Genomic DNA, 17326 nt, shown 5'->3' with positions numbered 1-17326 from the left:
TCAGCAGAAGATGTTTGAGGAGTCAGAGCATCGAACACGTCTGCATCCGAGCTTCATGCGGCTGTGAAATGAAAGATGGGGGCCGAGCAACGCTGAGATCCTTTTACTGCATCTGGAGGGGGGGGCTCAAACACCCACCCAAACCCCTGTGCTCCAAGCGTACAGAACTTCACACGTAGCCATAAATGTAGGTGTTTAGTTGTTTTACAGGTGGAATCGATATAAGCATGTTCTGAGAGTATATAGAAACACTTCAAAACCCATCTATTTTCTCACTGCGTCTGCACTGATGCCACAGCAGTAGTTAGTAAATATGGTTGTTTTTTCCCCAATGAGGTTGAATTTCAATTTAAAAACTAATGTGGATAAACAATAGTCACTTATTTGTTTTTATTATCAAAAGGAAAAACACTTTTGGTTCCTAAAACCTGGAATCGAGACATGTTAAGTTTTAACAGTATCAAAACTGTATGGCTTTTTTCACAATAGAATATAAAAAAAACCAAAACATTTTAGTCTATATTTTTGAAATTCAACTCTGTGTATGCAAAGGAACAAGCACATTCTAAATGTGATGCTGCTGCATGTCTCAGGAAAGTTATAGTGGAGAAACAAAAACAAATTGAAGAAGATATGAAAGACTAAAATTATAGACCTGCCATCAGATCAGTCAAATTAGTCGATTATCTCCCCAGCTTCCAGAAGAGTGGTTTGTCTTGTCACCTCGTGTTGAATAGTTCATCCAAAACTTTGGCATTAAGGCACCAAGTCCTCTCCCTCCTCACTGAGTCCTTATAAAATGCATGTTTTGTAGGAATGTAAAGATTCATTTCAAGAACGATTTGATTTGATATTTGTGGTTACCGATTTGATTCATTTTGAATTTAGCCAAAAATTGAACCGGTGTGACTAAGAGATAAATACCTGAATAACAAAAGTTTTCAAGATTCCATTTAATTTCTTGGAAGATAATCGAGTGTAAATTAAATATGTGAACGAACAAACAATTAAACGAGAATTAATGGTAAATCTATTCACATTTTAGTTTCATTAAGATCAGCCCACTGTTGTTTTTCCTCATAAAAATAAAACAAACAGTATTAGAACATTCTAACACACTGTATGGTCACATGTTTTTGCAAAAAGTGTTTCCACACATTTGACTGTGATGAAGGTTGATTATTTTCTACTGCCATCATATGTAAGGTATTCGCGTTGATGGTACTTGGCTGTTTTGTCCATAAAGTAAAATAAACCTACCATGTTTTAATCCAGAAGTATTTTCCAAGATCAATTGGACTACAGATGTATTACATTTTGTGTCATTAATGATATTTCAGTATGTTTTTGTACTTTCTAAATTAAACTTGTGTCATCCATGGCGAAAATGGACAATGGTGTTTCAGCTGCGTTAACGTGCAAAATCGTGTGGACACATCACATTGAATATAAAATAACATTTTTTAATGTTTATTTATTTATTTATTTTTTTACAGTACAACAGAATACTTATTTCCTGCTTCTTTGATTGTTGCTGCAAAACTGACACGTCATGGGACTGAAAATAGAACTCCTCCATTAAGCTTGTGTTGTGTCGCTGAGGGACAGACGCAGAAGGAAATGTAAACATTTCAGCAGATTCATGTTCTATTTTTGTATCAGCACAATGAAAAAAGGGAGGGAGATCTATTAACATGTTGTCAGAGTTCAGTTCAAAGACAGCATCTCTGAGTGGTATGACGATGAATCTGGTATGAAAGCTGTTCTGAGGAAACCATGCGTACTGAAGGGTCAATAGAGGCTTTAAAGCAACATCTGCCTCCTCTGGATGACACCTGTTTCTGACCAGGCATTTTCTGAGAATTCTCCAGATCTTTTAAAGAACATTCTGATTAAAAATGTGAAAAAATTAGATAAAAGACCTGAATCAGATAAGAAAAAGTCAGAATCAGGGAGAAAAACTGGGAGCTCAGACATCTGAACTGCTTATAGAGAGGAGGATGAGATGCTGCACCATGGTAACTATGCTCCTGTCAAACTATTCTGAAACCTGCAGCAGCTTCACATTTGAATTGAGCTCATTTAAAGTATCAAAGACTACATTTTTTACTTTTTCTTTGGCTTTTCTAGAATTTGAAATTAATTCTTGTTCCAAGATTTTGACCATTTTTTAGAATTGAAAACATTAAAAATTTTCAAAATCAGGATCATAAGAATGTCTTTGAATCAATTGAGAACATTTTCCTCCTTGAATGAGACTCCTGTTTATCTTTAGGGGTATCAAACAGTCCAATAACTTCATCTATTGTATCTAAAGGCCTCTGGCTGATGTTTTACATGCAGGATTTTTAAGTCTTCTTAATTTTGGTTGTATTTCTTTGAAAAAAGTGAGATCCATTTGTTAAAACTCAAGAAAGTGAGAATGCAACAGATGCCAAAAAAAATAAAAAAGGAAAAGGTCAACATTAAAAGAACATCCATTTATGATTAACAGAACAGTTTTAAACTTTGTTCTCAGCGATCCAAGCCGTGAAGTGAATTTTACTTTAACGACTGAGACGAGACTGTCATCTTCCTCGTCATGGTGAAAAAAATAAAGACAGCCCATCCACAAGGTCCCAGCAGGTTTCCATGGTAACAATGGAGGGGGAAAAACACAGGAAATAGGGTTAAGAATCAGGGATAAGCTTGAGGGCTTCAAAATAAAAGCATGTGCGCTTCATGAGGCTCTGAGCTGTCAGCAGCGCCTCAGCAGCCGCATGTGCATGTATGGGTTACTGCTACGAGGGAGAACTTCAATGATCCTTCATTGGAGCGGGTGGATCATTAAGGGCATGCACAGGGCCTGTGGAAGGGGCGGGAATGATCACACTGAAACAGTCACATACCTCTTTTCCCTGATCAAAAGATTCCTCGCAAATCAAACCAATCAGTGAAGTAAAGAGCAGAGAGGAAGTCATGGATGAGACAGAGAAGAGAAAACTAAAACATCATTGTTCTGCTTGAAAAAGAAGTCAAAGAGTAGCATCTTTAAATGTGGTTTTGTGCTTTCCATTCTACAGATGCCTTCCATTGAAAGTTTATTTTTGAATAATGGAAAAGGTCAATTTCTTAAAAAAAAAAAGCATGTATAAAATATCAAATATTTCAGGATAAAATGCAGCATTTGAGCAGGTGCCTTTGAGTGTTTGGACATGTGTTAGTTGATGTGTCTGCGCACTGACCTCGGCGTGGTGCTCCTCGTTCTGCTGCAGGACCTCGATCACCAGCTCTGCCAGGCGGATGGTGTCCTCCAGTTTTTTGGCGGGCGTGACCAGGCGGCCCACGTTCTCTGAGGCACAGAGCACAGGGATCAGCACTGGCAGCCTCCGATCCGCCTTTGCTCCTCCTCAGACATAAACACCGTCATAATGTCCATGCAGCCTGAAGTTTTGGGAGCATCTCTATTCTAGAAACGGCCCTGCATGCAAGCTGCCCACTCCAAACACTGCAGCTAAGGCTTTAGTAGCTCTGTCACTTTGAATGTGTTGAGTACATTTCTTCGTCAAATTCTGGGTTACAAAGACTTCAATTGGTAACAAAAATTGATCCTATTCATATAGAAGAAAGAAAAAAAAGCAGACTGCAACTTTGGGCTAAATTAATCAAAAAGAGCAGTTAAAGTAAAAGTGTGTAACAAAACTGAATTCATTCCAAATGAATCAGAGTGGAAAAGGATAGAGTTCAACCGTGGATGCAATGACAGCTGCTGTCTGAGAGGTTATAGTGGATAAATTATATAAATGGAAGCTCAGATGTGAACAAGAATATGAAGAGAAGAGACAAATTTAGTAAAAGATGGAAAAAAAGATTAAAGATTGATAAAATGAGGAGTGGAGCTGTCTCCAGCTCGGCCTGCAGGGGTCCTCCCTTGTTACACACTGATACTTTAAGGGCAGAATTTTCCTGACAATAAGTCTAACAGCTCTAACTCTGGAGGCTTTATTTTCCAACATCCCCAAAACGCACATTTAACCCAGCTGTAGTTGAGATGCGCCTCCAGGTGGAAGAGGGTGTGGCCTGTATTTCTGAGGTCAGAGATGGGATGGCGTGCGATGAGTGTCTCTCGGTCTGACAGAACTATGAGGACACGCTCGCAGATAACGTGGACAGGATGAGGAACGTAAGCACATGTACACTTAACACTCATCATGCAGTGGCGTGCTCATTGAGTGTTCATCTCCAAAACATCTCTGTTTAAAGGGGGAGGGGTTTAAAGCTGTATTTCACACGTATATTTACAGAGGAGCCATAATATTCAGGACACGCCACATGGAGCGATACTGTGTGATGTTCAACCCCTGAAATGGATACAATTTTTGGGGAGTGATGTCCAAACTTTTATCTCTGAGGTGCTACTAATGGAGGTCGGGCCTCATTGGATCCTTGAGAATCACATGAAAGCTGCTCCAGACATATTTTAGAGATCCATAAAAAAACTGTGCACATTGTATCTGGGTGTGGCCATGATACGTTCCATTTGTGTGTAACCTAAAGTCGTCCAAGAACGTTGGGTTGACCGAGTGTATGCTGACTCTGCATGTCTCAAACAAGAGCCAACACTTTCACTTCCAGTCCAACATTGGTTTGCAGATTAAAATAAAGGAAGCCGAGTCAGTTCAACAGATAATCTTTAGAGGGTTTGGGACACAACCTTGTATCTTTCCTTCCACTTTAGGATAAAACAGCCCAACTTTGACACCGAAATAGGACAAAATGACTCAAAATATCCCCAGCTCTCTCATGGGGACAGGGGAATTAGTAAGACCTGAACTGTTTCATTAACATTTCAGGTTAAAAATCCTGCATAAACTTTATTCAGAGGTAACCACTGATGAATAAGTCATTTACTTGTTTTAATAACTGACTTACATACTTGTTTATTTGTCACTTTCTGAACATGTTTAGATTGAGGATCGTCAGATGTGGGCAAGACAGCAAAAACCAAACCAAAGATGACATTAACATCCCAACCTGGACTGGTGCCAGCATAGCGCATGAGTGCTGTACACAGTAAGGTATAATAATAGAAGAATTCGTTCTTCTTTGTGAATCAGTCCTTTCAAATGTCATCTGATTATAAACCAGTATCTCGACACGCCTCCAAGTGGGAGGTGTATCAGGATGGGAACAGATAATTAATCCAAAGGGGAAAAACAGAGTTGTGACTGATGCAATAAAACCATATTGGGCCACAAATATTAAAGATAGCCAAATATTATCTGTGGTTGGTGATCCAGAGTGGTTAGAAAACTAAAAAAAAAAGGACATTATCCTCAAGGTTCAATAGAATTCTTGTCAGTAAAAAGCAAAATCATTTTAAACTGAATGCAATCATTACAGTTGGAATATTTGGTTTTATTTTTAAAAGTGGTGTAAATCTTTTTATGTTTTTGCCAGTGAACTTCATTTTGAATGGGGGTTGAATCGCTTCAGTTTGACCTCAATGTCTGATGAAGTGCTGCATTTGAGTCAGACCATCTAAAGGTTAAATTCTAAACCTTCTTTCTAGTTCAACTTTAAGGACTCTGAAGGTTTTCAGGATGTTAAGATCAAACTGGAAAGAAGAGGTTGTAGCTGATCAAATAGATTTTTTTTCTGAGGCCAAATGCAAACAATTCTATTGACCAATGATTAAAAGTGCACCACCTCAGTTATCATTAAGCAGGGGTTTGTTTTTGTAACTTTTGTGGCTCAAAGTGCTGAATTATTGATTTTGTCCCCAAAAAAGTCCCAGTCAAAGTAATATCTAAACAGTTAATATAAGTCTGAAGTAAAAAGTGGATAAAATGTCTTTTCATTGCAACCAAAATATCCACATTTAATTTAAAAATAGCTATTTTATTTAAATTCACCAACATTTGAATAACTGTTTTAAATGGGTTTTTATTAAGTTTTGGCTAAACTTACAGCAACACAAAAAAGATGCAAATGTTAACATTTTTTGAAAATATCTGTTAATAAACCACAAAAAAATGTAACAATTTTAACCTTTAAAATCACCAATGTGCAGAATAATCTCTGAAACAAAAAAGTAATTGGAAAATATTACCATTGGAGTAATACTTTTAATCACAAATCTACTAAAAAAATAAATAGATAAAATAAAATAAAAATCTACTCCAGTCAAAGCGAGAGTGATGCAGTAAATCCATTGTCTGAAATGGAAGATTTTTCCTAAATTAGTTACTTGGATAATTGTATCTATATAATTATAGCTTACTAATATATATATCTAATTGACCCTAAAATTTTTCACTAGAAGTTGTCAATTATTAATTTCTGAAATAAAATACTTAAACTGGAGCTGCTGGGGAAGATAGAAGTTTAATGCTAATGTAATAAATCATTTTTTGTTGAGGGCCTCCTGCAACTGAAAGGCTATAATTCAAAGGGTTATTTTTCTAAATAAATCCAAATTTGAGTAAATGTAGTAGAAACAGCCCTTCAAAAGGAAAAAAAAGAAATGGAGAGGTCAAATGTGGGTCAGATTTCCTGGGAGGGGACACATAATGGTAGAAATGACCTCAGGCTTGAGTTTGGACACCCCCTTTATTCAAGGATTTGGCAGCTCTGACTTCATGCAGCACTTGTTCAGGTTCAATACTTCAACAAAGACTGGCTCCATGAGTGTCCTAATATGTTGGCTCTCCACTGCAGACCGCACTAAATGACAGTTGGAACTTCATCACGTTCGGTGAGAGGACCGGGATTATACTATGGCCAAAGGTGCTCAACTTCCTGATAACTGTCTGCTGGAACCAACAACACATCTTCATCTTTCGAGGAATTTCAGCGCAGAACAGCTTTTTGTTAGAGTTGTTAGGAGGCCATGGTATAAAGGTGAAAATGAACTTCACTGTGTCAGAATGCAGATGACTGAAGTATACTGGGTATACAGTAGATAATGGAGTTTGAGTAGAAACACCCGGCATAAACAAAGTGCTTCTACTACATCCATTACTCTCATGTATCAGGACAGCAAATTATCTTCATCACTTACAACAGAGAACTGATGTTAGCAGGTTAAAAAGCTGTCCGGGGTTTCTAAAAGTGAAATCAAATTGTTGGAGGTTGGAACAGTTTATTTTTGGATGATCATCCAGCTCTCAAAGCTACAATAGACAAAACAACACGGCAGCCCAGAGATCCGGATTTACTAATCAGACCAGAACCGGATTAGTCTCTTTGTTTATGTTCACTTTCACATGTCATCGTATCAAAAAGTCTTACTTTGATTAAGTTTTTACAGGTGTTTTCTAGAATCACCTCAAAATCAGATGATGAAACAACTAGATCATTTTTGAGAAACCATAGAAAGCAGAAGACAAGGACAGACTTCTGCAGATAAGATTTTCTTTGAACCCACATGACCCAAAACTTACTTAAAAATGCATCAAATCTGTTAAATGAATTTAGCGTCTGTATTTTACTGTGACTAAGGACAGTGTGAGTGTAGACAGGCTGAGGATGAGGGACAATTAAAGACATAAAAAAAAAAAAACATAAAACAAGACAGAAATTCAAAACTGCAGTTTGAACCTTAAATTCAGCTCATGTAAATAGAAAAATAAAAGATCTACCATCCTTTTGGTGCTTGAGTCCTTGAAAAGACATGTGACAAAAGGTACCTTCTTGCTTAGTCCAATTCCGCTGTAGTTGTGAGTTGCAGTTTTTCTAATGTCATGTCAACCCAAGATAAAAGGAGCACTTTAGGTCATTTCTTGGTTCCAAAACTCTGTTACCCTTGTTGGCCAGAAGACCATCTACGTATCTGAGATGCTGCTATGACAGATATTTTTTGTTCTAAAGTCACTAAAATCTGCTTTTTGCAGTATAACTTCTCGACATTCACAGTTAGATTATCTCTTTACTTCAATCTCCACAGCTGTCCATCTATAGTCATCACCTCAAAGATGGTCATCACAGTCCTGCTTTCTCTCCTGTTGATAAAGCTGTCACAAAAACGAACTTTTGACAGGAAAAAAACCTTGTGTTAACTACAGGAATATATCTGCATGAAAGTTGTCAATTAAAACTGCAAATATTTGGTCAAGAGCATCGAGTCAAACGTCTTCTGCATCGGCATAGATAAACCAGGGCTGTTCAGTCCTAGTATATAAGGATCTAAGCCTTATGCTACATCCACACCAGACGTGTGATGTTCTTGAACGTACATGTAGCCCATAATGTTCACACTGCACTAGCAGGGAGGGGCTTCTTTTCTTTTTCCACTGTTTAGTAGCTCATTTTCACCCCCTACAGTTAGAAATGGGTTGGTGCTGAATATTAAAGCAGTGCAAATTTTGCAAGATTATCTTGATCTTGCAAAGATTTCTTCCCTTCAACCTCGATTCCCAAATGAAAGGCCCACTTTACTTTCATCGAAACAGGACATTGGACCACCGGCCAACAGTCCAGTCCTTCTTCTCTTTGGCCCAATTGAGACAATTCCTCCGTTGGTCCAGACTCAGGAACCCAACAGATGAAGTCCATCTCCCAAATGCATATGAACGTTATTCAATAACATCTAGGGAACCTGTGCAGGTGCTTTAAAATAATAGATGATTAGTTGATGAAACTCTGTTTAAAACATGCATGCCCTGGTAAATTTGAGCAGATTTCTCCACAATATTTAAATTTTCATAAATTCTGCTTTTTGTTGGGGGGTGGGTGGATGAACTGGAACCCAAATATATTTAAAAATAAACACTTGAAATAAATTAAATAGCGGGCCCTGAACCCGAGTTTCATTTTTCGAATAGACTTATTGAAATGAATAAACTTTTCTATGATATTCTATTTTTGGGGGGAAAAGTTTGTTGGCTGCTCAAGTCACCCAAAACAATCCACAACATAAGGTTGAAAATTGCCAGTGCGTCCTTAAAACTAAATAACAAGATGATGGGCTGTTAAAAGACAGGTAAAGGTGTTTAACTCTTTGTTTTCTTCTATTTGACTTTCCAGTAGCCACTGTTTTTTTCAAGCTGGTGAAACTGTAGCTCAGAAAAAAAAGTCACATGAAATCCCATGCTGTCATTTATATTTTATCGTCTTAAGTTTTCCAGAGTTTAGCAGCTGAATGATTTCCCCAAAAAATTATTCTGTGATGTGGCACATTTTAAATTAAGTTTTAAAATCTATAAAAAGAAAAAAAAGAATAAGAAACCACTAATGGCAATAAATGAATTTAAATAATTTTTCCCTCTTGTTGTTCCTGACGTTGGTATTTTCAGTTTTTCATTTCACCTGGGACATGTAGTCATAGCTGGAGCTGTTTCTCGTAAATGTTGGTGAGCTGAAGAAGACGTCCTTCAAACTTCTGCGATCGCAAACATGTAAAAAAGATTTACACACAAGCAAAGTAAAAATGCATTCAAGTCGCAGACGGACAGAGAACAGGTGGTTCAGACCGGACAGACAACAAGCTAAAAAAAGAGCAGGAGGTCATGACTGGAAACATCATCAGCTGGAAGAACTCTGCGCACCAGGACATACACCTAAAGCAACAGGCGCCGGGTGCCACAGAGGAGCGATGTCACTGGTAATGACGGGCGTGCATTCTGGCTGTAGGAGAGAATATGAGGGGTAAACTGGTGGGGATGGAGTGAGGAAGGTGAATGAGGAAGGTACTCACGAATGGTTAAATCCATCACTTGAGACGCCAAGCAGAAGACAGGATGCTCATACATCTCTCTCTTTTTCCCTACAGAGAAAGAGGGAGGATACCGAGGCATGCGAGAGGCCAGGGTCAGAGAGCACGAGGACATCGCAGAGAAACCTGCTGCTGACTCTCTGGAATCTGGCAGTGCCAGAACCTTCACTTGGACCACAGATGATGGGAAAAGTCAGCATTCCTTTTTCACAATTTTCAATGACCTAGAGGGTAAAAACGGTCAAAGATGGCAGCTCACGCCAGGCATTCTGATGCAGAGCATTTCAACGTCCACTCTACACTGAAAACTGAGGATATGAGAAAACACCTTTGGGCTCCAACAATAACTCTAGTCTCTTCAAACATCAGGTCTCAGCCACAACTGGAGTTCTGGGATTTTTCATCTACCTGGTAGAGAAGCGCCAACTTCACACTGCCCAGAAAATCAAAGTGTGCAAAAATACGTACAGTTTTTTGTATTTTGATCCAATGGGTCAACAGGACTGCAATCTGGGAGCTAAATAGCAAGAAAATAGTCACTGCAAAAACAACATGGGTGCCAACTGCTAATTTTAGTTCTAAACTAAGCTGCTTTCAGAAGCTTAGTAGACAGTTTTAAAAATACATTTTATAAAGAGTTAAACGGTAATAAATCTTGTTATTAAATGACCTAACAGTTTAAAGAGGTCCACTGAATGACTGCTTGGGTCTTCATGAAGTTTAAATTGAGTTTTTAGTTAAAATTTTACATACAAATAAAAGTTTATTTCAAATGTATGCAACTTTTAAACATCATAAAAATAATGTTTTTTTACACTTATCACTAGTAAAGAGCTAATTTGAGTGAATGTCGTCATCCCACAAATCTACAGCCCAGTGGACTGAAAAATAAAAAGAAATAATAATTAAAAAAAATACAGTCCTGCTCTTTCCTCTCAGCAATTCATTGATTAAACTAGCAAATAAATTAGCCAACCACTGGATGAGTCTACTCGAAATTGAAACTCACATGAAGTGAGTCCACTCACTTGAAGGGGGGTTTCCAGAAACCTACCACTCTGACTTTTCCCTCCTGCACAGATTATCAACTTGACTGACATTTGGGGATCTGGAGGGAAAGTAATCCTTTTGTACTCGTCTCCTTCAACTCATTCCTGGAGAATTCTACAATCCTACCAAGACACCAAGGCACCAAACTTCCTCCACCATGCACACAAAGACAATTAGATTTATAGGATGCAATACAGGTCTGACTTAACAACTTTTGGTTGTTGGATTGGACCAACCGGGCCAGCTCTAACTCTCCATGTGCATCAGTGAGCCGCCGATAAGCCTGTTATGAGTTCACCACCTGGTTGTCATCTAGCGACCCGGCCATAGCAGTTTGGTTCTTGTCAAAGATCCAACCAACCGTTCACGTGTCGTCTCGTCCGCACACATGCAGCTGAACTGAGAAACATAGCGTTCTTGTGAAGCACACAGGAGCCCTCCCACAGTCCAGCCTGTGAGTAATGGAGGAGTATCACTAAGACATGGTGGTCCATGAAGGAGAACGGCTCATAAACCAGAGATACAGCTCCAGAAGATGTGGTACCAAGCAAGTAGACTGCAGCAACAATCATGACTGACCTTATGTGACCTCAAAGGTGTTTAAACTTATGATATGTTCAGCTGGGTGGCTCAGTGGGCTAGTTGAAGGGCTGGCAACGCAGAAGCCCTGGGTTCGTTTCCCAGGGTTGTCCACTGATCCCCACCCAGATTGGGTCCTTAGGCAAGACCCTTGATGCTGCTGCCTAACTGGGTCCCTGTGCCCCTCAAGTACAGGGTTGTGTCAGGAAGGGCATCCGGCATAAAAACTCTGCCAAATCACTGATGCGAAACAGTGGGTGCTGTTACGCTGTGGCGACCCCGACAGGGATAAGCTGAAAGTGAACTACATATGTTCAGACAGAAGATAGATAGGACCATTCAACAGTTTCATAGTTCATTTCCTTTCAAAACAAGTTCATTGGCTCTGATGAGTTCATAGATAAACAGCTGCTGTAAAACAGCAGCAGCCACTAGACGCATAGTTCAGGTAAGGATGGAGGTCAGGAAGAGCAAGCAGAAGGGAGGATGAGAAAAGGGAAAGAAGGAGCGTCCCCTCAGCCTGGCAGACAGAGGGACTGCAGGGCTGGACTGAAAGAAGCCAAGGAGCAGATGAAGTCACCAAAAGGCTGAATTGAATGCATTTTCACTTAGTAGTCTCTGGTATCTCTAAGAGCTTGAAAATTAAGTATTACAGAATAACTCAAAAGCAGATGAGCTGTTTGTTGTATCAGCAATCTCTCAATTAATCTAGAAATTCGTTATTAAGGGGAAGTTAAAAAGACAACTTAAGAGGTCTATTTTAATAATAATTTAAAAAAAAAGATTTATATATTTCCAACAAAAATCAAACATGACAAAACACAAGTTTGTGCAAAAGGCTTTGCCATCACTTTTTTGATTTTGGTTTTTCACACTAAACCTTTGATAAAATGTATTTACCTTTACATTTTCTCATGTTTCAGTTTTTAAACATCACGCTGCACCGCTCATATTTGCTTCTGTCATTCTTTAGGCTAAAATGGTGAAGAAAACTCGGTTTAGATTCACAGCCTCAGAGTCTGTGTTTCCCAGTAACTTCAAACTTGAATATCCACCCATTTGGGGGAGCATCAGAAACGGCCTGATGGTGGAGCTGCAACTTACCTTCTAGTTTGGCGTACTCTGACAGTCGCTGGTAGTTGACCAGCGCGGCCTGCTCCAGACACTCCCTGATGGCAGTTTTCACCTCGTCTTGTCGGACGGGAGTGACGATATCTTTCATCAAAACCTTTCCAAAAAGACAGCGAGATTCTATCAACATTGTCACTGATTTAAAGTCAAACCATTCAGTTTTCAAACTAAGGCACTTTACAGTTTTTAACGATGGAGTTCAGTCCAGGATCCACAGGTCTAAGATGTTAAAGAAAAATGCTACTCACTCTTTCGAGCAAAGACAGGGTTGCCTTGAGAGCTCCTTCCGGCCGTCCAAACGGAAAGCAGTACCTGAACAACGACAAAAACGTCTCATTTCAGCCCGGAGAGGGTCTGGACTCCACACCGCTCTAGTGTGCTTCCCTGTTCTTACCTGAAGTGTGTGATCTGATTCTCCAGGAGCACCCGCAGCCTCTCTTTGATCTCCTCAAAGCGCTCCTTCTCCTCTATGGTCACTGTGCCGATACCATCAGGCCTGAAAGACGAACAGGAGCTGTAAAAATCAACCAGAACAAAACTGAGAGGAGAGAAAAACAAATGTCTAATTTACAGGTTAGATTTTTAAGAAAAAGAAAAACATAATTAGTTTTCACTTAAATCTCATTAGAATTGTATAAGCCAGCAAAGGATGGGGTAAAAAAAAATCTAATAATGTATTCAAATTGATCTGTGTTAAAGGATTTTTATGAGATCCATAGATCGATTTCCTTTCATATAAATTCTTATATTTTTGAGACAGAAACTGTTTTTTGGCCAGCAGGCCAAAAAAGTCCATATTTTTAGATTTTAAATCACAAGTTATGTAAATGTTTTCATCTTAATTTAGCTGTTTTAGTTTTTTAATGGAATTTGAAAATAGGTCGATATTAAGTCAACTGCACCAGATAATAAACTGATTTGTATCATGATTATGAGCCAGTCTGCAGCACATCCAGGAATATCACAGAGACACCGCTGTTGTCACCTGTTAAACATAAGAATCATCTATTTCATTTTGAGATGCACCGACTAGTGGGCGTTAAGGTTTATTTATGGGGCTGACTCCTTCCTTTTTTTAATCAGAAATACTTTGCAATGATGAATCATCTTAGATATTGAGGTCTTTTAACAGTTTCCAGAGTTAAATCCAGTCAGAGAAGAGGCAGGTCTCAGTATTTTCCCCACATCTCTTTGACAGCCTAAAGCTGTGGATAAGAAACCCCCCTCACAAGTTTAATCCGACTTTAAAGTCATTTTTTTTGTTCGCCAAAATGTAATTACATCTTTCTATTAATTTTACCTTTACTTTTATTTAATTTCCATGTTTTAATTAGTCTTATTTTGCATCATACATTTCCTAATTACTGCTTTTATTTCTTAATGACAAAATGAACATGTTTGTTTTTGTTCTTCTTCCATCGAGTCCTCAGTCAGATCCGTCTGCATCGGGGGGGTGGGTGGTTCTGGCTGCGGGGGCCGTTTGTCCGGGATTCTGATGCTGACAGCTCTCCCATGATGCCTTTTCTTCAGGGTTCTCCAGGGTATTGTTTCCTGATTTTAGGGAATTTATAGGAGAATCGGGAGGTTCAGTAGAATGGAAGGGGTGAAGGATCTGGGGAAACAGTGATGGACTAGAAGGTATTTTTTTAGCTTGTGTTTGAATGCCTGACAGTCCCCCTTTTATTGGTAACCATTCTGTTTGGGAAAGGAGTTTTTAAATGAGATAGAACTTTAATTGATCCTTTGGCTGGGACATATTGTCATTAGTATGGCTCCAAAGACGACAGATAATTTGAAAAATAACAGAAAATAAAAAAACGAAAATGAAGTCAGAACTAATTGATAGTCATTGAAATCTTCAGAGTATCACGAACTACAAAAAAAAATCAAATATATACGTATATATATACATATTGACATCATAGGACTTCAGTTAAAAAATGATTGCATTCAAACAAAATGCATTGATTCCTTAAAATATGAAAGTCGACAAAAAAAAATAAAATCATATCAACGGTGATGATCACGGATGTTGTTTTCAGGAGACGAGAAATCCTGAGACAAACAAACACTGAAAGAAAAAAAAAAAACACCACTGGAGGCACCACACATGCAGCCCAGCCAGAACACAGAGCTTTATGGTAATGGTAACAATCACCAAGCACCAGTGACCTCACTGCAACCTGCACCTCCATTTGGTTTAATTGGACAAACACAGACACATTTGTTGCACTTTTGTGCGATTTCTGGGCTTCAATAAGAGCCGGATGTTGCGGTGCGTCTGCGCGTCGCATGTGTTTATCGTTTGTGACACGCCCGGGTGTGAGAGGAGGATGAGCAGAGCGCATGTGACAGAAGAGACCGCGGACCGTTGGTCATGACAGCATGATGAGAACACGGGACATGACACCCCCCAGCCCCCAACATGTCATTTCAGAGCAGCTGTGTGTGGGTGGGGGTGGGGCTCCTTTAGGCCGCCTCCCATTGGAAGTGTCCCGCACCACCTGTGAGCCCCCACCTTTCAAGAAAACAGTTTTGAAGAATTTTATGGGGTCAGGGGTTCAATTCTGAGACTGCTAACTCACACTATATATGTATATATATATATATGTATAAAAAATCATAATTAATCCTCATTACGCTACTAGAGGAAGTTTTTAAGCAGATACATGTCCCGCCTCTGTGTGAGAGAACATGAAACAAAGATTCTGTCAATCCTAAAATCAAGAAAAAAAAAAAAAAAAAAAACATCACAAGCTTTTTTTTATTGACAAAAAACAAAAATGGGCTTTTCACACTAATTAGTTCCTGCAGGGAGCCGCTGCTCCTCCCTCCAGCAGCCTGAGACTCCCTGGCAGCTCCCTCATGTTTGCCTGACCCAATGACCTCGCAGCTCCACGATGACAACAAGCAAATGAGCCGTCGTGACAAACCAAGAGCGAGCCAGAAACTCTCCTCTGCGGACGGGAGGAAGATCCCCGCCTCACACGATCAGAGTAAATCACTCCCCCCACTTTATCTGAAAACCCCCTTCTGCCACTGAGACTGCACTCGTGCGTTCAACTGGTGCAGGAATCCCTTGAAGCTGAACATTTAAGGAGTTAAAAAATGTTCATAAAAGCTGGAAAGCTTCTCAGATTTTGAGAAATGCTTTAAAAGTTTGTGACCCTTCAGAAAATGTTTGAAAACATGAGTCTGAAAAGTAAATGTAGCATTTCAACAAGACATGCTGAGATTGTAAGCTTTGGGAATAATCATTAAACATATGAGTAAATCAGCTTTTTAAGAGATAAAATAAATAGCCACTTACTTCTCTCACAAGATAAAAACAATCTTTATTTATGGGAAGCTGCTTCAACAATCTGACCAAAGGGTTCACAGGGCCCCAAACTCATCTGTCCAGAACACCTCCCACACGTCCAAAGCATCCTTTCTATCTTTCTTCCTTCATCCTGTTCAGACTTTTCTTTTTATTGAACAGCTTGAAATGGTCCCTTCCTGTTGTGAGGTCCAACGTCTTTAAATCTGCTGCCAGCTGACCATCTGAGTCATCTTTGTCCCAAACTGGACACACTTGGTTGGAGCTTACCCCTCACTTCTTTTTCTGCTCTTGTTGGAACCAGTTTCTGCTGCTCTCCAAGGAAAATTTATCTCTCATAAACTAGGTTGATTTTAATTTACTGACATTCATTTCCAACCAAAAACTGCAAGATCTGCAGTAAAACTTCTATCCTGAGCCTGTATACAAACAAATGATGGCTGAGTCTGCAGCCAAAGAACACCATCTTTGTTTTCTCTATTATTATTTCCTCCAACACTAAAGCATTTCTTACTTTAAATTCGTAGACTTACATGGAGAAAGAAGCTGATATGCCTGTAAGTAAACCTCTAGAACAGTCCAAGAAATTTTTTTAATAAATTTTGGATTATACATTTTTTAATATAATTAAAATTTGTGCATTATTCTTTGTAAAAAATTAAAGGTGATCAAAAATGTGTGTATTTTAAAGTTACTTCTGAAGATGAACGGCTTTAATGTATGCGCAAAGAGAAAATAGAATTTTTAATGTTGAGTAAGACCAGTTTTTTTTTTATCTTTTACAGCCCATTATATTTGAATATAAGAAAAGTATTATGAAGTAACAATTTATTGGATTTTTTTTTATTTTCTTTGTAATGAGATTAAACAAAACCAATCAAGTAACCAATTGCACAAATATTCAACCAATATTTTGCAACTTGTTCCAAAAAAATTTGAAAATATAAAGAAATCTTGTCTTAATTTGATCAGAAATACAAACATTTGTATAATAATTTATTCATTTTTCATATTTCACTGGACTTTTGTCACATCATTGGTCAGTTTTTAACAATTTATCTTGTTTTCTTTGACCTTTTCTGTGGTAATTGCTCAATAAACTATGTATGATTTTCAGTCTATTCTAAACACACACACAGTTTTTTTTATATTATACTTAAAATATAATGGTTTTGTTAATTAAATTATCTGCATAAATGGTCCCTGATGTGTATTTTTATACTTTAAACTTTTTTTTTTAACTATTTAGGATCATATCTGACTGTACATCAGTTCAGTCCTATAAAATGACAGTTGACGTCTGAGGTGGTCCAGCCCAACTGAGCACACATCACTGAAAACACATCAATCCCATTCTATGTCAGCATCCAGGAGATTACATGGAGACGTTTTTATATGTAATCCCTCAACAGAAAATGAAGGGGCGGTTTCATTTCTAATTTTTTCAATTTAAACCTATAAAACACATGTAGGAATTAACTTTGTTCTTATTTATAAAGAGTTGTGGCTTTATTTATGCTGTATAAGTGGAGTCTATGGCGTTACTTATGTTC

General features: G+C 38.4%; 1 protein-coding gene across 18 annotated transcripts in view; it reads right to left on the bottom strand.

The window, feature by feature from the left end:
- Window positions 1-17326, bottom strand: part of cadpsa (Ca2+-dependent activator protein for secretion a) — a 121418-nt gene that overhangs the window by 48454 nt on the left and 55638 nt on the right. For 4 of the 18 annotated variants that reach the window (XM_036211913.1, XM_036211919.1, XM_036211915.1 and 1 more), the window contains exons 15-20: window positions 12849-12968; window positions 12703-12766; window positions 12428-12551; window positions 9677-9745; window positions 3225-3331; window positions 2889-2897 (exon numbers count right to left, since the gene is read on the bottom strand). In XM_036211913.1, the coding sequence (XP_036067806.1) occupies window positions 2889-2897; window positions 3225-3331; window positions 9677-9745; window positions 12428-12551; window positions 12703-12766; window positions 12849-12968 (493 nt within the window). The remainder of the gene's footprint in view (window positions 1-2888; window positions 2898-3224; window positions 3332-9676; window positions 9746-12427; window positions 12552-12702; window positions 12767-12848; window positions 12969-17326) is intronic. The other 14 variants (XM_036211918.1, XM_036211920.1, XM_036211929.1 and 11 more) reach the window with 7 other exon arrangements.

This window comes from Oryzias melastigma, linkage group LG5 (assembly GCF_002922805.2).
Source record: "Oryzias melastigma strain HK-1 linkage group LG5, ASM292280v2, whole genome shotgun sequence".
Classification (NCBI taxonomy): domain Eukaryota; kingdom Metazoa; phylum Chordata; class Actinopteri; order Beloniformes; family Adrianichthyidae; genus Oryzias; species Oryzias melastigma.
The sequence above is the reverse complement of the archived record's forward strand: the minus strand, read 5'-3'. Positions and strand labels throughout refer to the sequence as shown.